General features: G+C 45.6%; 1 protein-coding gene across 1 annotated transcript in view; it reads left to right on the top strand.

Annotated features, from left to right (window-relative positions):
* Positions 1 to 22,300, top strand: part of RYR3 (ryanodine receptor 3) — a 534,646-nt gene that overhangs the window by 432,891 nt on the left and 79,455 nt on the right. Inside the window, exons 53-64 of the mRNA XM_053928437.1 lie at positions 62 to 151; positions 1,129 to 1,275; positions 1,472 to 1,534; positions 2,666 to 2,741; positions 2,855 to 2,978; positions 7,812 to 7,927; positions 8,502 to 8,569; positions 9,507 to 9,628; positions 15,086 to 15,135; positions 15,548 to 15,608; positions 17,372 to 17,610; positions 18,977 to 19,058. Coding sequence (XP_053784412.1) covers positions 62 to 151; positions 1,129 to 1,275; positions 1,472 to 1,534; positions 2,666 to 2,741; positions 2,855 to 2,978; positions 7,812 to 7,927; positions 8,502 to 8,569; positions 9,507 to 9,628; positions 15,086 to 15,135; positions 15,548 to 15,608; positions 17,372 to 17,610; positions 18,977 to 19,058 — 1,238 coding nt within the window. The remainder of the gene's footprint in view (positions 1 to 61; positions 152 to 1,128; positions 1,276 to 1,471; positions 1,535 to 2,665; positions 2,742 to 2,854; positions 2,979 to 7,811; positions 7,928 to 8,501; positions 8,570 to 9,506; positions 9,629 to 15,085; positions 15,136 to 15,547; positions 15,609 to 17,371; positions 17,611 to 18,976; positions 19,059 to 22,300) is intronic.

Genomic DNA, 22,300 nt, shown 5'->3' with positions numbered 1-22,300 from the left:
TGGGTCACACAGCAGGGCCCTTTGGGTGCCAAGGATATTTGAACTAAGAACATTTCTACAGAGTCAGAATGGATGGAAATATGGAATTTCCCTGGACGAAAATGTGAAGACCCACCCATTGATAAGGCCTTTCAAGACTTTAACAGAGAAGGTAAGGGACGGGTCTCGGGTAACACTGAGTGGCCGGGTAACACTGAGTGGCCGTGCTGGTTGTCCTGCCTTGGGAACTGTCTCAGATTGTCAGAGCTCAGGGTACATTCACCCTCTAGTTCCTTAGAGACTTTTAAGGACTCCCTGAACTCCTCGGGAGCCCCGCCTTGGGCACCTGTCCCTGGATGTTTCCAAGAGCCCAGCCTCAGGGTCTGTTCTGAGGCTCTGAGTGCCCTTTGGAGAGAGAAGCATGGGTCAGCACTTGGAGCCTGGGCCGGAATACACGTGTACTTCGCTGGCAACTGAACTAGGAAGGCTTTTGTTAGACTGTTGACGTGGGGAGAAGGGTGAATTGCTGGGAAAAATTCAAAGAGAAATAAGTGTCAATCATGAGGAAGTAAAGAAGAGAGTCCCCAAGGAAATATGGGCAAGTCCCTTGGGTTTTTTCAATTGAGAGTTATAGTTCAACCCCACTCTGAATTCCTATCTTGTGACCAGTCCTTTGTAATATTTGGGTCTATTGTCACACATGAAGGACAGCACGTGTATTTTTGTGTGCATACTGACCACCGATAAAATTGTACACAGCTCTAAAGAGAATTCTCAGTCTAAGACATTCTGTTTCCCGGGCTCAAAGGGGAGCATTGTGTGGACGCCTTCTGGCGAGTCCCTCTTACACAACTACTAGAACAAGAAAAGTCACTCTCTGGTCTTGCTCCTCGTTATCCACAAACTGTGGGTAATGTCTGGTTCATTCCCTCTGGAGGCAGTAGACGGTAGGGTCTCACGTTTAAAAACATCAGAAAGACGGATTGGGTGTTTCAGGTGGGGTGCTACACAGGGGATTCGGAGCTGGCGAGGGGAAGCTGGAACCAATTAGTACCCATCCAGTGTGGGATCAGACTCCCACAGGGAGACAGGCCAGTCAGAGTGCTGAGGTGCTCTCTGCAAAGCTATTCTGCTTGAATTTTCTTCCAGGAGAAGGAAATGTATCGCTGGCCAGCCAGAGAGTCCCTGAAAACCATGTTGGCTGTGGGCTGGACTGTGGAGAGGACCAAAGAAGGAGAAGCCCTTGTTCAACAACGGGAAAATGAGAAGCTTCGAAGCATGTCCCAGGCCAGCCAGGTAGGACAGAGGCCCACACTTGGCCAGTCTAAGCCATGGAGAGCCTGGGAAAGCTCTTCCGGGGTTCCAGAGGCCAGGACCACCAGCCGTAAGCCTGGGGACCTCTTGAGATACATCTTTGGCAGCTGATGTGGGGATGCTGGTAAGACTAAGGAAAATCAAGGCAGCCCCAGTGATTCCGCCTTTGCTTTCCTAGGGCAACAGCTACAGCCCCACTCCTCTGGACCTCTCCAATGTGGCACTCTCCAGAGAGCTCCAGGTCAGTGCCGACAGCGCCTGAACAGGGCGACTTGCTCTCTAAACCCCCTCAAGTGCAGAATATATTACCCTCCAAAGAAGTTTTGTTTTGTTTTGTTTTTAAGATCAAGGAGAAGGGAAAGAATGCTTAGAACATATCACCACAAAAGTATAAAACATTGAAAAGGGCCCCATTGGGCCACGGCCACAGGGAAGGTCTCAACAGAATTAACCAATCATATGAGAAAGTGAGGTTTTGTACTTCTGCCAGGGACGTTGTAACAGGGAATCACTCAATAAAAGGAAGAACAATCAAATTCTGTATCAAAACCCAAAACAGAACTAACAACAGCTAGGAGAAACTCCGTGAAAAGACGCCCAGGTGGGGGTGCTTTCCTGCTCCGGCAGGTCCGCCGGCAGCAAGGGCACCTGCATCTCCTGCAGGGGGTCCGCTCAAGCTCCCCGATGGCACTGACGTGCAATTGTTGTAGGACTTAGGGATGTACAACTGAGAAGATGGAATTGAGAGCCTTAAGCTGCCTCCCCGTTCATCCCCCCGGCTCGCACTGCTGGTCACAAGAGGCCCCAGCCTGGGCCAGTTACTCCTCACGGAGTCCATCAGACCAGCCCTTCTGACTTCAGAGAACATTTCTTTCCAAAGTACACCATTCCAGGTCACTGTTTTATGAATCTTATACAGATAAATTCTGTCTGAGAGATCTTTTCCCCAAGACATGACTATTTTTAGCTTGCTAAGCTAAAGGCTTTCTAGATCTAGACTTCTTCACCCACACTTCCAGCTCCCTAATCTCAGGTCAGGAGTGAGAGACTGAGCTCCGCTGATTAATGGAGAGCCGCCAGAATGCATTTCCACATGGAAACAAGTGCTTCTCCTAAATGCATCAAACCACCAGGATCATAAGTTACAAGGGAAGGTCAGAATCCGAAATTGTTTTCTGTGTGTACAGGAAGATATAAAACTAATGAGGTGCATAAGTGCAGACAAATTAATAATGAGGGGAGACACTCAGCCTTGTGACTCACCATTAACATTTGGTGGAGCTTTGCCCCCCAGGCTGCCTGAAATGGCCTGGCAGACCGGAGCCCGGTGTTCTCACTTTCTCTCTGACGGTCCTCTCCCTGGGGGACACAGGGAATGGTGGAGGTCATAGCTGAGAACTATCACAACATCTGGGCCAAGAAGAAGAAGCTGGAGCTGGAGAGCAAAGGTAAGTCTGGTTCACAACACCCCCCGGAAGCTGAGCTGGGGAGCATGTGTGTTTCCCTGGAACTGCAAAGGAAGAGCCAAATATGTTGTCAGCTCTCACCTTACTGACCCCAGGTGGTGGCAGTCACCCTCTTTTGGTGCCATATGACACCCTGACCGCCAAGGAAAAGTTTAGGGACCGAGAGAAGGCACAGGACCTGTTTAAATTCCTCCAAGTGAATGGCATCGTGGTTTCTAGGTAAGTCATCTTCCAGGTCATTCAGGTAGGTAAGTCATTCTTCTTCAGGCGTTTAATTACCTGCCTACAAAAAGAAGGGGAGGGGTTGACAAGGAACACGTATAAAGAACCCATGGACAAAGCCATAGGGGGGAAGGATGGAGGGTGGGAGGTGGGGGTGGGCAGGGCGAGGGAGAGTGGTGGAAGGAAAATGGAGACAACTGTACTTGAACAACAACAATAAAAAAAGAAAAAGAACAATCTAAAAAAATAATGAAGAAAAGAAACATTTAAAAAATGGATCAGAACAAGGATAGCAGGTGAGTCTTGGGAAATAAGAAAAGTTTTATTTTGCAGGATAAAGCTCTTTTTTCTGACATAAACAGAATCAGTCAATATCAGTTTTAAAAATCAATTATAGCACAATATAAAGGAACAAAGCAAAACAGAAACAGACTCATGCCTACAGAGAATAGACCCAAGGTGGCCAGAAGGGAGGAAAGCTGGGGGATGGGTGAAAAAGGTGATGGGACTGAGAAGTACAGATGGGCGGTTACAGAGCAGTCACAGGACGGAAAGTGCAGCACAGGGAGTGTCGTCACTGATATGGTGATAACTATGTGCAGGGCCAAGTGGGCACTCAAAATTTCAGGGGGATCGCTTTGTAAAGTATGTGATTGTCTAACCACTGTGAAACTAATACAAAAAAATATTGACTGTAAACTGTAATTGAAAAAACATTAACAAAGAAATATCAATAACAGCAAAGTTATGACAAGTTATACGTGCATACCTTCAACATTTAATTTTAACTTAAAACATGTCAACATGCATTTATTTAGAAATCTTGTGCTATAGGCCAGGGCCTTTCATTGTATGTTGCCCTACCCACTGGAATTACAAACCACATCCATAATTTGTCCTCAAAGCTTTGCCATCGGGACTTTACAAGGATGGTGAGAATTAAGGCACATACAAAACTGTGTGCATGTAGTATTCTTCCAGATGTTTTTTCCCCATTTCCTCCCCTACCTTTAACAGTTTTCTCACCCATACCTGCTTTAAAAACTATGTATGTGGAAATTTGCTATTGCAGGTCTTTGCAAAATATGCAACTTCATCCTCATAGAATCAACAGTTCTCTTGACACCTTGATTTTGTTGTTGTATGTGATATTTCATTAAGTTACACAATAACAATAGAAGCCTCACTGACATAAACAGTCTCTGAACAAAGAAACTGATCCCTGAAGATGCAACTGCAGGCAGTGGGGGCATTGAATGAATCACAATTTCCTGAGGCGTTTTATCTGGACTTGTTTGTCAGAATTATCTAGGTGAATGTTTTACATGAGAATGGTCTTGGCTGCCTGAGTTGTAAAAGTGGAATCTGTCTTCCCACTGGTCAAATGCTGGGGGTGGGCTGTGCTCTGTAGGGCTCTGCGTGCTAAGTCCTTTGTGGGGGGGGGGGGGGGGGGCGGGGGAAAGCTGGTGTTTTTGTTCTGATACAGCCATTCCTCCTAAAAGAAATGTTTGCTGAGCCAGCTGCTGTTTCCTACAGAATTTTTGCCACTGAATAGCAGAAACCCAAATAAAAATTGATACAGATGTTTCTATTATATATCATATGAAAAAAATAACAAAACTTATGTGCCATATTGTCAAGTAGGAAAGGTCAGACAGTGGGAGACAGCCTCTGAGGAAGCATTTGAGAAGGACGCCCACCATCATTTAAACCCTGTTCTTAGCAACAAGATGAGTGCACACTGTCATTTGCTCATAAATAACTAGCCCACAGAAATGAAAAGTTCCTCTTTACTATAACTAAAAAGAAAACCAAGGAAATAGGGGAAAGGAGAAAGATAATTGAATTTAGCAAACATGTCCTAGTGGCCATCTACTACCTGCCAGAGCCTGTGGTAAACACCTGCAGGTACAGGTGAGGAAGTGAGATCCCTGTCACCAAGGAGAACTCCCAGTTTCCTGCTACCCTTACCTCTGCCCTGCTCCATCCTCAGCTTCCCCATCACTTGGTGACAGCCCATTCTTCCTGGTGCTCAAGCCAAAATCTTAGCTCTTGTCTTTTTCTCCCAACCCATGCCCAATCCTTCAGGAAGTTCTGATGGTTATACCTTTAAGATACCTAGAAACTAGAAGAGAACCAAGATGGCGGCGTAGGTAGACACACTGCGCCTCCTCGCACAACCAGAATTGACAGAGAATCGAACAGCAAGGGGGACCAACACCAAGAAAATAGAAAAAAACCATTCATCCAGACTGGTAGGAGGGGCGGAGACGGGCACCGGGGTGAAGAGGACTCGCGTGGCTGTGGCGGGACTAAGACTGGCGGAGTGTGGGACAAATGGGGCAGGCAGTCTGAGCACTAGCAGACCCTGCGTCCCCACATTTGCACAGATAAACCCAGAGGGGCGGACTCAGAGTGGCGGAGAGCAAGGCAGGCAGAGCAGCGGGTAGCACCCCGTGGCACCACATTCGCCCACAGATAAACCGGACAAACGGCAGGGAGCGAAGCAGACCGCGTAACCCAGGGCTCCAGCTCAGGGAAATAAAGCCTCAAACCTGATTGAAAACGCCCGTGGGGGTTGGGGCAGCAGCAGGAGAGACTCCCAGCCTCACAGGAGAGGTTGTTGGAGAGACCCACACGGGCCTAGAGTGTGCACAGGCCCACTTACTCGGGCACCAGCACCAGAGTGGCCCAGTTTGATTGTGGGTAGCGGAGTGAAAGAGTGAAAGCCGGAGGAGAGTGTGGCGGGCGCCATTGCTCCCACTCGGCCCCTCCCCCTCATACAGTGTCACAGCGCTGCGACCAGCGTTACCCCGCCCCGGTGAACACCTAAGGCTCCGCCCCTTAAAGTAACAGACGCGCAAAGACAAAAAAAAAAACGGCCCAAATGACAGAACACTTCAAAGCTCCAGAAAAAATACAACTAAGCGACGAAGAGATAGCCAACCTATCGGATGCACAGTTCAAAACACTGGTTATCAATATGCTCACAGACTTGGTTGAATCTATTCGAAAAACAGATGAAAAAATGAAGCCTATGCTAAGAGAAACAAAGGAAAATGTACAGGGAACCAATAGTGATGAGAAGGAAACTGGGACTCAAATCAATGGTGTGGACCAGAAGGAAGAAACAAACATCCAACCAGAAAAGAATGAAGAAACAAGAACTTGGAAAAATGAGGAGAGGCTTAGGAACCTCCCGGACGCCTTGAAACGTTCCAACATCCGAATTATAGGGGTGCCAGAAGGAGAAGAGGAAGAACACAAAATTGAAAACTTATTTGAACAAATAATGAAGGAGAACTTCCCTAATCTGGCAAAGGAAATAGAGTTCTGGGAAGTCCAGGAAGCTCAGAGAGTCCCAAAGAAGCTGGACCCAAGGAGGAACACGCCAAGGCACATCATAATTACATTACCCAAGATTAAACGCAAGGACCTACATCCAAGATTACTGTATCCAGCAAAGCTATCACTTAGAATGGAAGGGAAGATAAAGTGCTTCTCAGATAAGGTCAAGTTAAAGAAGCTCACCATCACCAAGCCCTTATTATATGAAATGTTAAAGGGAGTTACCTAAGAAAAAGAAGATCAAAAATAGGAACAGTAAAAATGACAGCAAACTCACAGTTATTAACGGCCACACATAAAACAAAAACGAGAGCAAACTAGGCAAACAACTAGAACATGAGGGTTGTCAATAAGGGAGTGGGAGGGGGAGAGGGGGGTAAAGGTACAGAGAATAAGTAGCATAGATGATAGGTGGAAAATAGACAGGGGGAGGGTAAAAATAGTGTAGGAAATGTAGAAGCCAAAGAACTTATAAGTATGACCCATGGACATGAACTATAGGGGGGGAATGTGGGAGGGACGGGGGTGGGCAGGATGGAGTGGAGTGGGGGGGGAATGGGACAATTGTAATAGCATAATCAATAAATATATTTAAAAAAAAAAAAAAGATACCTAGAAACTGACCTCTTCTCACCACCTCCATGCTGTCACCATGACCGTCAACTTCAACCCTAATAACTAGAATAATTCTGTCACAGTGTAAGTCATATCATGTCATTCTTCTCTGCAAAACTTTCAATAGCTTCCCATCTCAGAGCAAAAGCAAAATTCGAAGGATGGTGCCCAGGGCTCTTATGACTTACTCCACTGCCTACTCTCTACACTCCCGGCTGCCTGTTCACTTCCATGCCATCCAGACTGGCTTCTGCCATAGTCCTTCAGCTCAGCATGCATGCTCCCCCCTCAGGACCTCTGCATCTCCGCTCCATGTGCCTGCAAAGCTCTCTCCCCAGAGTCCATAGCTCATCCTCTCCCCTCGCTCAAGCCTTTACTCCAACATCCTCCTTCCAATGAGAGCAGCACTGATTATTCTATTTGACACTGCAGTCTGCTCTTCCCCCACTTCAGACACACGTGGGCCCCTTCATCCTGCTTTAATTTTCCTTTCTCCACAAAACTTAGTAACATCTATTATTCCATATCATTTCTACCTTGTTTTAAATGTTGTTTGTGTCTGTCTATAGCATGTAAGTTCATGGAGGCAGGGATTCTTGCTTGCTTCTCTGATTTATCCCCAGCTCCGTATTTGTTGATTACATAATGAAGATCTCTTTGAAAAATCTTTCCAGAAATGATTGTAGTACAGGTGCACACTCAGTGAGGGTTCCATGTGCAAAGGGAAATCACTCAGATAAGCCGGGTCACTGAGCCAGAATAACGACTCATATGTGGAAAATGAAGTCAGCGTAGGTAGGACAGTTGATGCGCCAAAGTCACAAAGTCTTCTCTGTTGCTTCCCGGGCTTACCCGTTTCCAACCTAGAGGTATGAAGGACATGGAGCTGGATGCCTCCTCCATGGAAAAGAGGTTTGCCTATAAATTTTTGAAGAAGATCCTGAAATATGTTGATTCTGCTCAAGAGTTTATTGCCCACTTGGGTAAGTCTCATTGCAAAATGTCACAAGCGTGTGTGCTTCTCATAGTATCTCATAATATCACAGAATTTTCTATGTCTTCATCAAGGAATGAGGTCTTCATCCCGTAGCTGTCGGTGATTCATTTAGGCACGTGGTTCTGGGGAGGAGACCCCCCAGGGGTTCCCCACACACACACACGGAAAAACATCAGTTTTGTCCTTGGTTTCCCTGCTGGGTTTGATTGAACCATTTGTCATTTTTCATGTAGCTCATCCTGCTTTAACTCTCCCTTTGTTTTGCTTTGAGACCATGAGCACAAGCTCCTTTCTCATCATTTAGGTGGAGAAAAGGGGAAAAAATTTTAATTAATAAAGTGGAGAAAAGGGTAGTGAAACAGCTTAGAGAATTGACACAAGAAAGAACTAACCAGCACAATTGTGAAGTACTGTGTAGAATACAAGATACTTTGTAAAATCAAATGGCCTTTCCCCGGCCTTTAGAAGAGCTGCTCTGCTTCTAAACTGTTGGGGCTGTGTGGTCTTTGTTGTTTAACTCTGGCCACCTGGCCAACTTTGTGTTACTTGTGTCCTTGTAGAAGCCCTTGTCAGCAGTGGGAAAACTGAAAGGTCTCCCCATGACCAGGAGATCAAATTCTTTGCCAAAGTAAGTGACTTACTGTACTTCACCAAATTACTTTCTTCTTAGGATCTGTACAGTTTAGGGTACAAGTTAAGCTGACCCAACAAAGATATCCAGAACTCCAATGGCTTCAATGAGACAGGCACATATTTCTCTTTTGTAGCACATTCCCGAGGCAGGGGGTGGTCTGAGGAGGCAGGCAGCTTGCCCTGCTCCATGCCATTACCCAGGGTTCCCGGTTCTTCTCTGATGCTCCACCATCTCCTAAGGTATGGTCTCTGTCCATATGGTCCGGACAGGCTCACCTGCACCACTTCTGTGGGAAAGGGGGAAAGGAGAAGGGAGGGCAAGCTGCTACTTTTTTAAAGTTCTATCCCATTAGCTAGAACGTAGTCATTTTCTCCTCACCTAACTACAAGGGAGACTGGATAATGCATTCTCTAGTCTGTGCCCAGCCAAAACCCAGGGGTTTCTATTGCTAAGAGAAAGAAGGGGAGAATGAATCCGGGTACCAGTGAGCAGTCTCTGCCAGACAGCCCTACTCAGAGGGCCGACTGCACGGGCAGCCCTGGGGCAGCCATGCTCTGAGATGCAGGGATAGAATGGGTGAGACTAGTATTGCTAGCCAAGGCTTCCGCGCGCCTGTGAGATGCCATGCCCCAGAAGCTGTGTCTCAGTGCAGGCATCCCACAGGCCTCCCCTGAGAATGGTGACTTGGGTCTGTACTTGTATGTCTTTGGGCCCAAAGTTAGTGGCCCTGTCCTTTCCCATATCAACATGACTTCTGGTTCCAGGCATAAAAGGAAAATGTGTTCAAAACTAAATCACTGGGTAGAGTTTTCTGGAAATGTCAGGACAGCGTTCAGAGGCTTTTTGCTCACTAAGAATGAGCTTTTTCAAAGGAACCACAGGAAGGGCTTTGGCTGGCTTCCTGCAAGTTAATTTCTGGTGGATCTTCCAGGTTCTTCTCCCACTGGTTGACCAGTACTTCACCAACCACCGCCTCTACTTCCTGTCGTCCCCTCTGAAGCCCCTCAGCAGCGGCGGGTCTGCCTCCCATAAGGAGAAAGAGATGGTGGCCAGGTGAGTCTGCAAAGGAGAGAGAAGGTCCTGGTGCTGATGTGAAACACAAAACTCCAGATTCCTGGAGACTAAGTGAGTCTTTTGGAGAAATGAACTGTATTCTGATGATCAGTACCTTAGAGGCTTTGATGATCACCTTGGTCTTGAAAGTAAACTTATTCATACTTGTCTATATGTTATTATCCTGGCAACCAAGAAAAGTGAACTGTTTGGGGGTTTCAGTAGGGCTGGGGGAAAAATTTATATATCAGGTCAACTTCTATGCTGAAATAACATTTAGAAAAAGGCGAAGGTAATTCTGAAGCTTAGGAAAAGCAAACACGTAACATTGAAAAGAAGCAGATGAACACTGTTTTCAATTCCACTCTTATCAGGCTTTTTAAGGCTAAAATTTAAAAACAGAATCAGATCTTACAAGTTCTAGTGTAGGCGATCTGAGATTCGAAATCTAGAGCAACATAATTCAAGTTAAATTCTTTTTTTAATATATTTTATTGATTATGCTATTACAGTTGTCCCATTTTTCCCCCTTCACTCCCCTCCTCCCTGCCCACCCCCTCCCTCCCACATTCCCCGCCTTTAGTTCATGTCTGTGGGTCATACATGTAAGTTCTTTGGCTTCTACATTTCCTACACTATTCTTACCCTCCCCCTGTCTATTTTCTACCTACCATTTATGCTACTTATTCTCTGTACCTTTTCCCCCTCTCTTCCCCACCCACTCCCCTGTTGATAACCCTCCATGTGATCTCCATTTCTGTGGTTCTGTTCCTGTTCTAGTTATTTGCTTAGTTTGCTTTTGTTTTTGTTTTAGGTGTGGTTGTTAATGAATGTGAGTTTGCTGTCATTTTACTGTTCATATTTTTTATCTTCTTTTTCTTAGATAAGTCCCTTTAACATTTCATAGAATAAGGGCTTGGTGAGGATGGACTCCTTTAACTTGACCTTATCTGAGAAGTACTTTATCTTCCCTTCCATTCTAAATGAAAGCTTTGCTGCATAGAGTAATCTTGGATGTATGTCCTTGCCTTTCATGACTTGGAATACTTCTTGCCAGCCCCTTCTTGCCTGTAAGGTCTCTTTTGAGAAATCAGCTCACAGTCTTATGGGAAGTCCTTTATAGGTAACTGTGTCCTTTTCTCTTGCTGCTTCTAAGATTCTCTCCTTGTGTTTCATCTTGGCTGATGTAATTATGATGTGCCTTGGTGTGTTCCTCCTTGGGTCCAGCTTCTTTGGGACTGTCTGAGCTTCCTGGGCTTCCTGGAAGTCTATTTCCTTCACTAGATTAGGGAAGTTCTCCTTCATTATTTTTTCAAATAAAATTTCAATTTCTTGCTCTTTCTCTTCTCCTTCTGGTACCCCTATAATTCAGATGTTGGAGCATTTAAAGATGTCTTAGAGGTTCCTAAGCCTCTCCTCATTTTTTTGAATTCTTGTTTCTTCATTCTTTTCTGGTTAGATGTTTCTTTCTTCCTTCTGGTCCACACCATTGATTTGAGTCCCAATTTCCTTCATATCACTATTGGTTCCCTGTACATTTTCCTCTGTTTCTCTTAGCATAGCCTTCATTTTTTCATCTAATTTGCGACTAAATTCAACCAATTCTGTGAGCATCCTGATTACCAGTGTTTTGAACTGTGCATCTGATAGGTTGGCTATCTCTTCGTCACTTATGTATTTTTTCTGGGGCTTTGATCTGTTCTTTCCTTTGGGCCATTTTTTTTTTTTTTTTTGTCTTGGCGCGCTTGTTACATAAAGGGGCGAAGCTGTAGGTATTCACCTGGGCAGGGCAACCCACAGTGCTGCGCTGTGATGCTGTATGTGGGGGAGGGGTCCAGGAGGGAACAATGGCGCTTGCTCCACTCTCTGCCGGATTCAGTCACTTCCCTTACTACCCACAAGCAAAGTGGGCCCTTCTGGTGCTGATTCCTGGGTAGGTGGGTTTGTGTATGTTCTGGGACCCTGTGGGTCTCTCCAATGAACTCTCCTGTGAGGCTGGGAGTTTCTCCCGCTGCTGCCTCAACCCCCAGGGGGTTTTCACTCAGAGATTTGAGGCTTTATTTCCCTGAGCTGGAGCTCTGGGTTTCCCGATCTGTTTTGCTTCCCCTTTGTTCCTCCCGGTTTATCTGTGCACGAATGTGGGACCGCAGGGTCCTCCAGCCACCGCCTTGCGGGGTCTGCCAGCTGCCATTTTGCCTCATGTCCTCTCTGCCCTGCTGCCCATTTCTGCCCCTCCTACCAGTCAGGATGAATGTGTCTTCTTTCACTCCTTGGCTGTCGGACTTCCATACAGTTCAATTTTTTGTCAGTTCTGGTTGTTTTTTGTTTTTAAATTGTTGTTGTCCTTCTTTTGGCTGTGTGGGAAGGCACAGTGTGTCTACCTACTCCCCCATCTTGGCTGGAAGTCCCTCAAGTTAAATTCTTAACAGGAAAATTTTTTTCATCAAAAGCACAAGCCCCCTTTACATTTCACTGGGCAGAACAGGTGGATTCCTCAGCAGAGATCAAAATAAAAGGGATGAGTCCTGATCAGGCTAACATAGGGCTGTCAAACTCATTTTCACCGGGGGCCACATCAGCCTCGTGGTTGCCTTCAAAGGGCCGAATGTAATTTTAGGACTGTATAAATGTAACTACTCCTTAATTAGGGGGAAGGAGCTCAGTGCTGCCACCAGGCAGAAACAAGGTGCCGGGCTGGATAAAACAAGGTGGAGGGCCAAATTCAGCCCACAGGCCTTGTGTTTGCCACCTGTGGGCTAACAGATGGATCCCACCATGCCTCAGGGTCTCTCTGTATTTGATTTATGAATGACAAGGAAGGGTTTTGACTACTACATAGCAAAGAGTTAAGGACTTGTAATGAAAGCAGGGTATCAACTCCTTCCCTAGCATCTGCTGATGGTGAATTGCATACATAATACTTAAAGAGGGCCCAACTATAAGGTGTCACCCTCTCTGGGAAGATATTCAATATTAGGATTTAGCTAACATTTATTAAACATGATATGGCTCAGCAGTGAGCCTAATTTTTCATGTGTAAGAGTTGTGGCCCACTAGTGCATTGTCACCACCATGCTCAAACTTCTAACACAGCTGTGTATGATGATCTCCAGTTTGCAGGCGAGGAAATTGGGGTTTGGTCAGGTGGACCACAGAATCTAAAATGTCCCGAGGAGTAGATTAGGGTAAACATAAAAGCCCAGTGCTGTCTATCCGGACCAAGTGCCGTTTTCCCTGCACAGTCATAACTTAACCTCAATTCTTAGGAAAGGAGGAGCCCATGCTATCAAAATGAGATACACTTAGAATCAATTACTGTCTAACAATTTCCTAAATATTTTCAGGATGGACCAGTGTATTTTGCAAAAAAGGTGGGGAATTAATGGGCAAAGTGAGATACTCAGATAATCCAACAGAGGGCAGGTGTGTCTGTCTTCTTCACCTATGTTTTTTTTAGATTATTAATTCATGGAAATGTAACATTTGTTCAGCCAGGCACCATTTGTCAGGGCTGAAATACAACCTGGAGCCGATCAGCCTTGCAAATAGCTTTCAGCCCCAGCAGTGGCTTGCCGCCCTCCGCGGAGGCCGTGGTGTCTGCGCTGAATGTGCGCACATTTCCGGACCCCACTGGTTTGCAGCCTCTGCCCTCACCCCACCTCTTCCAGCTCAGATGCTCTTCACCAGGGCTTTCCAGACTCTCGCTCCTGGGATCCCTTTATCACCTTCAAAATCTGGGGGGACTGTAAGGACAATGACAACCAGGAGCCTGTGGAGATTTCCGGCCTTGGCACGCCTCAGAAAGCGCATCTCACAGCAGGGGAACCATGTTAGCATTAGGATCAAGCAACTGAACCATCTGCTTCAGCCAGGAAAATGTTCTTTTGTATATACAGAACATGTGTTTATCTCACCAGAAATAAGTGAGTTTATCAGCCCCAATTCTAAAAACTAAGGGTAGTGTGAATATTCTCTACTTACAGGTGAGAAAACCAGCAAACACTCTGAGCCATGAGGTGGCTTCACCGACAGCCCAGACAGTCAGAGCAGAGCCCCAAACTCACATTCCTCCAGGCTACCCCTCCCCCAGCTTCTTGAGTTATCAGATACATAGCTCGGAAAAAAACAAATACAGTGGGGAGAGGGAAAAAGAGGCAGTCCATATTTAATTTCACACTAGCTGGCTGCCAAATTTCTATTAACTTATTCTGAGTTCTCTTAAGCTCCAGGCCAGGGGTTCCAACTGATTTCCACTGCAAAAAAAAAAAAAGGACTAACCAGGAGGGACTTTGGCCATGATTTCTAGGAGACAGCCCAGAAAGGTCCAGGGTATTCACTGAAAATCTTTGAAAAGTGAGCAAATTTTCATCCCCACCAATACTCAGGATGTATTTCTTCTCCATTGGAGCTGTCCTCTAAATTCAGACTTCGGACCTGTGTAGGGCGTGAAGCCCGCGACAAGCTATGAAGGAGAGATTGGGAAGGAATTCGGCTCAGCCTGACCTTGGAGTCCCATGGCCGGTACCAAGTGTTTTTAGTCAGCCTTCCCTCTTTCTGTTCCACCAGGAAAGACGGCTTTTTGAAGGCATTGCCAGGCTCCTGTCTAGTTGTGCTAGTGTTGCATGCTGTCAGAGTTCTGAGGAACCTCCTCCCACCAACATGGACAACACAGGTGGAATGGCGGCCTGGTGCCCCTGGATGGGGTCCATCAGTAACATGCTTAGAAACGTGTGGGCTCTTTTCTAACTACACAAACCCCTCTGTTTGCCACTGTGGAAAGTAAAACAGTAAGATACAGCTGATCTCCAAGGGCTTCCAGGGCAGAAAATAGGGGCAGAAAGCACAGAGCAGGGGCAGAAAGCACAAAAGCATAGCCTGCGGGCTTTTCTAGCCTCCAAGGACACAGCTAGGACAGCAAGCTAGTCACACCCATCGACGAATGGGAAATGACAATGAAAAGCAATTTCTTACATGTTGGTCTCAACACAGCATTGCCCACACCTGAACCACTAACTTTCTTCCAGTCCCACCTTCTTGCCCACCTCCCAGCAAAGCCCTCACACCCTAGTGAAGGCTGCACAACAGTTCACCCTCCACTGCAACAATGGAAAAATGATGCTTCCTCCCAGAATCCCCATTTATTCCTAAATGTCATATGAATGAACATTTCAGTACATGGTTCAGTACCAGCTCTCTGCAAAATACTGTAAGTGTTCAAGAAGGACTGTTTTCTGTAAAGTTGGAGCTGCCCGTGAGGTGTCTTTCAGGACTCTCCAGCAAGACTACAAGAACCACGTGTTTTCCTGGTGTGGCCCAGGAGCCCATTTGAGAAGAACATAGAGCATCTTCCCAGAGTGCCATTTAGTGTTCTTTGTTTTACAGTGGGGGGACCGGGGAAGGTACAAATCAATCCTTGAGTCTATGTGCCTCTCCAACTCATGCTCTTTTCTGTTTCAGCCTGTTCTGCAAACTTGCTGCTCTTGTTCGGCACAGGATTTCCCTCTTTGGTGAGTGAAAAGAGGCATTGCTAAGGGCAGCACTCCTCCCTGTAGTTCTCCTGAACTTGCATTTTGCCTCTTTTGTGTGTGTCTCCCACAGAACACCTGAGCCTGAGGATGAAGGTGTCACCTAAATTTGTCATAGAAAATTGGTCTGAAATATGATAAATGACCTCTCTATCCCTTTAACAGCTCTGATTTTCCACACCAGTGAATGTTTTAAGCTTTGCCTCCAACGTCCATCATAAAGCAGATGTGTCAGGCCAGAGATAAATGCGTTGTCCCTGAACACAGACCTCGAGTGCTGGGTATCTGTGCATTGGTGGTTAATTATGCTGGGCTGTGGTTTGTGCATATTGATAAGATTGTGTTTGAAAGGCTGAATGGTTCAGGGTGTCACAGGTGATACTTTTGATTCTAGGGAGTGATTCTACTACGATGGTGAGCTGCCTTCACATCTTAGCTCAGACGCTGGACACGAGGTAAGTCTGCCCAGTGTTTTCCAATCGTTCCTCAACACTCTCTCTCTCATTCAGGACGCACCGGAGAGAGGCAAACAGGGAAAAGATGGATCTTGCCCTAATGTTAGCACTTCTCTGTTTCCCTGTCCACATGACAGAGGGCCACTGCTAGGGCTTATGCTGAATGCTGAAAACAGAGCATTTGATCATTCTTGTCTCTTACTGAGAAGTTGACCTTCAGAAGATGAAATGTATAATGTGGCAAAGCACCACTTTGTGCTTCATTCCCCCCAAAAAAGCAAGAGCTGCCTGATGGGTGGCAAGGCCACTGCCTCGTGGGAGAGGGGAACCATAGCTCTCTGTGGTGGCCCAGGCAAGCTGTGCGGAGAGATGCGGTTACCAAAGGGCCAGAGACACAGTGTGGCCTGAAGGCCTGGTAGGGAAGACGGCTGAACAGGAAAGGAAGTCATATGTATGTACACTGATAATAGAAATATTTTATATATGATGATACGAAAAGGAGACAAGCCATGGGAACAACCAGCTGACAGGGAGCTTTCTTTAGCACACTCATGTCAAAGCTGAGAGGACAACATCCATCCCAAGTGCAGAAGAGAGGCAGCAACCCGAGGGGCCATGAAATGAAAATCCACTACAAACAAAGAGTGGCCACACACACACACATACACACTCACAGTTAAGGGCAATTGGGAGTTTTAGGTTTTCCAGAGAAACAAGCATTGTGGAGATATTGGGACCGCAGAGTTTGCAAGTCAGACCAAAGCCTCCCGAGGGACTGAAATCCCTTGCAACTAGGGCAAGGGAACTTTTCGCCCAGATACCCGTGAGATGCCTTGAGAGAGAGTCCATTTTTTTTTTAATGTAGGGCAGTGTGTTTGGTCGTCATTCCTGAGAAAACCTTCGACAGGAAAGTTAGGGAGGTGGCAGGTAGCTCATGAAGACTTGCAGGATAGGAGCAAGCCTCACTGACTTTCCTCGTTTTTATTTTTCTGGTCAGTTGGGTGATCGTGAAAATGCTATAGATATAAAGCAACTGTCCTTAGCAAGCCTGTCATAATCCTGTGAATAAGATATCAAATTACATAAAATAATAGATGACTTATAGGCTTTGTTCCAATTCTAAGGTTTATAAACTAATTCTTGTGGGTGAACCTCAGATATCCATAGCTAATCTTCATGCCTATATGGTTTTGTCAGTGAACTGCCTAAGCTGTCTGTTTTACAAGGGGCTGGCTGTCCCTCTCTCTCCCCTTACCCCAAGCAAGGACATCCCTGCAAGCTGACAGAAACTAAGCTCCAGTTGACTTATTCCTTTGTTCTCTCTCTCTAAGTAGTCTAAGTAGTCCTATATCATAGGAGAGCTAATATTTCTTGCTAAGCCGTATAAAAGTTGCTTATCTCATGGCGAGCTGCAAGAAAAACTCCCTTCACCCTCCTTTTAATTAATATTTGAGGACGTAGCCACAATATGTATAGCAGGTGGCCAATATCAGTTTCATTCTAAATCATCTTCTATGTTTCCTACGGAGTTGGACACAGAGTCCCTCAAACTGAGCATACCATCCCATTGCTAGGCCTCTTTGTACTTTGTGGTCCAGGTTTCTCCTGGACCTAACCACCCCCTCCATTCTGCTGACACATGTCATCGGGTGACTGGAGTGTCAAATGTCTGCCCAGCTCGCACTGTGAGTCACCCGTTTCGAGAAGGCGGTTGGCCAAAGGTTCAGATTTTGCTTCTGGTTTTGAGCACTATTTGATTGCAGGACTGTCATGAAGTCGGGCTCAGAGCTGGTGAAGGCCGGGTTACGAGCCTTCTTTGAAAACGCTGCGGAAGACTTAGAGAAGACATCGGAAAACCTGAAGCTCGGGAAGTTTACGCACTCCAGAACGCAGATTAAAGGAGTCTCTCAGAACATTAACTATACCACGGTGGCACTGCTCCCCATCCTGACGTCCATCTTTGAGCACGTGGCGCAGCATCAGTTTGGGGCGGACTTACTCTGTGAGTCAGACTGCTGGGCGTTGTGCATTCATAAGCACGTGGCCACAGACAGGAAGTTCCTGTCTCAGTCACTGAGGCTGACCTTGAGGGAAGAGCAGAGAGATCATCATTCCATGCTTTGTTTCTTCTTAGATTTAAAAATCAAGTAGTAGACTCCGGGATGGGAAGAAATCCCCAAATTTGAATATATAATATTTAATCTTTTCCTGCTATTTTTCAGGACCAGAATTTTTCACTCACTGGTTTAGTTCCCAGCCTTTGTGCTCCTCTTAATTTGAACAGGTTATCTGAGTAATCCAGCAGGAGATAGAGGTTTGCTCCCAGGGTTTCTCAGACACCAGTTTTCTGGTTTAGAGGCCCTAATTTATTCACAAAGTACCAGGAGCAAAGAAAAGCTGCTAAGATTTCCTTATCTGAGCCTTTGGAAGACCACAGTCAGTTGGTTTTATTGCAGTTTGCATTCAGTACCGTGTACAGACCCCTCACGCAGATATTCTGCCACCATGCTTCAGTTTCACACTTTAAATGTTGGCAGAGGATGTAATTTAATTTAACCAGTTGTCAATAGCTAAGGCTGTGTCTTCCGTATCCCTGAACAACTGAAAGTCAGTTATTTCCATGGGGTTGGGGGACTGGTAGGGGAACATCTGAACTCATTATTTTGTCATGGAAATAACATACCTCCTTGTTAAAAAATAAAAAGTTAAATTAGTTCTCATTGTGCTAAATTAGTCCCTGTCTTGTTACGAGTTCCAGACATTAACAAGGGCATGTAGCCTATAGATAAACTTTGTGTGTTACTAGGTGGAACATGCCCCCTTTTTTAGGAAATGTGGCAAAATCATTATCTGATTGAATGGCCTTTTGAAAAACTTCCCTCAGAGAACTTGGGACAGGGGAACATGAGCAATTTTGTTCTATTTGCTCTGTCTCCGAAGAGGTAGGGACATTGTATATATCTTCCTAGGAAATGAACAAAAGGCAGATTTCTTGAATTATTCTTTTCAAAGCAAAGAAATGTTCCTCTGGATAAAATTTGGCTAAAGTGTCTCCCTCCATTGGAAAAAAAAATTCTCAAATGGAGGACTCATTGGTCCAACGGTCCTGTGACCCCATCCTAAGCCCCATAGGGGAATGGATGGCTCACTGCAGGGTGTTTTCCTGAGAGTTTTCTCCCCCAGTGCAGTAATTAGCATCTGGGTAGAAAGGGGCTGGGGGGGGGGCGGAAGGGGAGAAGAGGAGAAAGATCTCCTTGGCTCTCAGTGATGCAAACATGCTTTTCCTGTGGGTAGACCCTTTCCATGTACAGAAGGTGGGGAGCTCTGGTTGATCCACAGTGATGGCCACTCCATTTTGTTCTTTGCAGTGGGTGACGTGCAGATTTCATGCTACCACATACTGCGCAGCCTCTACTCCCTTGGGACGGGAAGGAACATCTATGTTGAAAGGTAATTAGCGAACAGAAGAGGCTAACACATTCAGACTCGAGAAGATGTTAGCATCTTCTCAATCCAGCAAAATCAAATGCTCACTGAAATGGGATGGTGATTTTGAGCCTAGATTATGAAATGTTTGTGGCAATACTAAGAAGTGTAATGATGCTATTAAGATTTGTGGCTTTTGTGGAGATAACTGGTGAATGTTTGTGGCTGGAGGAGCAGTATAGTCAAGCTCAAAAAAGCTTGTGCTAGTGACTAAAAAATGGCAAAGAAATGCCCAGTTATTCATAATCACAGCTTCCCAACAGCTTCCAGAGTTCCTGGGGTTAAAGCTTGCTGAGAAGCTCAAGGGACATGAAGCAGCTGCTTTAGCATTTAATGAGTTTCTGTGTGATGCAGTCCTGGACCTTGGCCATTCTCGGCTGTCAGATTAGCTATAGTTTTAAACAAGGCCACACTTGGGTAGCAGAAATGCTATTCAATAATCTTGAACCCGAACAAACTGCGTTTCAGAGGTGTGTGGGTTTCAGCTTTGCTCTCTAATCTGCCTGGAGCTGCGGAGGCCTTTTGTGACCCCTGCTTTTCACCATCAAACACCAGTGTTGTGTTGTTCTGTTCTGTTTAAATGCATGGAGGTGATCAGAAAGATAAACACAGGGTTAGTCAAACTCTGGACTTACTCTTATTCTTGGAAGAGTTTTTTCCTCCCCCCCCCCCACCTTTCGAATGAGGAAACTGGAAGGAATTCAATCTGAGCTTAAAATTACTCTAAACATTCCTTGGCAGCTATGCCCCGTGCACCACCTCAGCTTATGGTGCTCTATCAAACAAACCAATTTAAATCCTTGTTTTACCTCAAAACTTACATAAACTCTAATTGACACTTCTCAAAAAAGAAAAAAAGAACACAACTGGTTCCTTGAAGAACTAAAGAACTGATAACTTGAAATCATGCACTAGCAAGAAATGTCTGTATCTTCATCACGACAGCATCCGAACAGCTTCTGCAGTTCAGGAAACGGATGGCTGCTTTATACTGACTATGCCTTTCATTCCTTATAGTTGCACAGCCTTCCTTATTGCTTTATTTCAAATATGGATACTTTTGTCATTTAGGGTTAGGAACTGGGCAAACAAAAGTTTTAACCATATTTTATACCAAATCAACAAGAGAATTAATTCAAAATTTTTCATTTTATAGAAGTTGGTCAAGAATCTCCCTTAGAGAAGGTGTCTTTAATTTGTTTTTTCCATTAAACATTTGCGAATATTTTCTCAATGTCTTATTTTCTCATTTACTGTGTGTGTATATACATGTATCTGTATGTGTATGTGTTTATACAGTTTTTTGAAAAGCTTATACATTATTCTCTTGGGAAAAAAAGGTCAAAGAAAGGTCAACTCTGAAATGTCAGAGAAAGATTGCTCTTCACGTGGCTTTTTATTTTATTCATATATTCATTCCAGTTTTACTATGTATTGTGAATATCGGTGCTTGTGTTTTATGCTCCCTGTGGGCAGAAGTGGAACTGGCAGAAGCACCTAGGTCAAGGCCACTCCTACAGTCTGACAGTTAATGACTTAAAGCCCTAGGGGTGTCATGCTGCCACCATGAATGACTTTTGTTTGCTTTCTTTGGTATTGTGAAAGTAAGACACACCTAGAGATTTATTTCTCCCTTCTTTCCCTGCCCCTTTTGACTGGATGTTTCTGATCAAACGTGGTATGCCTTCCCTAACCCTCTGAGATTGCTTTTCAGTGCCATGCCTGGCCCTGCTTTCTGCCCCTCGCTGAGTGCTGTTTTCTCTCCTTAGCATCCTCTGGAATGTACATGAAGGGACTTTCAAAACTGCAAAGCCCCAGATAGGTGCAAGGCATAAGTGTGATTTCCATGATGACTTTGTCTCCCTGTGTCCCTGGCCATAGACATGTGAGAAACGAGGTCCCAATCCATGGGAGTAAAATTGAGAGAACGAATTAAGAAGTAACAGTTGCTGAAATACAAACTGTACCCTCCTCAGTCTGCCACCACGGACCGAGTACTGCCCATGAAAAATACTGTACTAGACCAACAATAACTAAGGAGGGAAGAAAAAAGAGGTTTTTTTCCATATCCAATGATAAACTCTTCAAGTAGATCCTTTGGTTTCCATGGAGCAGTTTGTGTAGCCCTTGCTCTGATTGGTCCACACCCACACTGCCCCCTGGGGGGCACCAATGACCAGAGAAGCGGTTGTAACAGCAGGCCTTTGCCCAGCTCAGTCCCTCTGGGGCCTAAAGGCCAAGGTCATTCACTCTGGTATTTCACAGCCAGGAGCATTAATTGGCAGAGGTCTGAGCCTTACATATATAGAACTTTTAACAGAGAGGCCAGGAGAACTATTGTTTGTATCCCTCTTGGCCGGTGGCTAATTAGTATCACCGTGTGCTCCAGACTAGAAAAAGGCCTGTTGTGAGCTTGTAGAGACGGGTTTCTCAGTAATTAATATCAGGGAGGACAGGGACATGCGTGTCCCTCAGGTCAGTGCAGCACTGGAAAACTGTCTTTTGTCCCAAGGACTGCTTGTATATGAGACTGACTTTTCTGAAAATCCACTTTCATGAGATCATGACTTTAATTTTGGTGAGAGAAAGAGAACAATGGGTCAGTCAGTTCAGCACCAAGGCAGCACAGGGCCTGCCGCCCCCTGGGCTTACCTCCCTGGGCCAGCTAAAGTTTGCTCTCAGATCTGATGCTCCTCGTCATCCCTGATTTTTTTTTTGCCCAGGAATTTTTTTCTTCAATGCTCCCCCTGTGGCATTTCTTTCCCCACCACAGTTTAGTTCTTTATTTCCTCCTTCTCCTCCAAAGGCGAGGCTGAGGAGAGGAAATGCAGTGTTTCTCCTCATTGGCCATTGTGTTTGGTGAAACCGGTGAAACTATAGACTGAAAAGAACGAAACACCTGTCGTACATCCTATTTGATGTTGACGGGCCCTCGCCTCCCTGAAGGAGTTGATCATTCAGATCTGAACCTTAAACGATGTCTCTCTTTGCTTTTCCACTCCCTGGACTTGAGCAAAGGCAGGGAGTAATTGGGGGGGCGGGGAATGTGGTAAGAAGGAATGCATGGTGGAGAAATGGGACAGGCCTTCAGCCTGCTCCAACCGAAGCAGCCCTTCCCAAGGCTTCCTAGAGAGTAAGCCTGATCTCTATTGTCCCCACGTCCCACTCTGTCCCCCTCCACCACTGATGCGGACTCCAACTGGGGC

This window comes from Desmodus rotundus, chromosome 7 (genome assembly GCF_022682495.2).
Source record: "Desmodus rotundus isolate HL8 chromosome 7, HLdesRot8A.1, whole genome shotgun sequence".
Lineage (NCBI taxonomy): Eukaryota > Metazoa > Chordata > Mammalia > Chiroptera > Phyllostomidae > Desmodus > Desmodus rotundus.
This window is presented reverse-complemented; position numbering and strand designations above follow the sequence as displayed.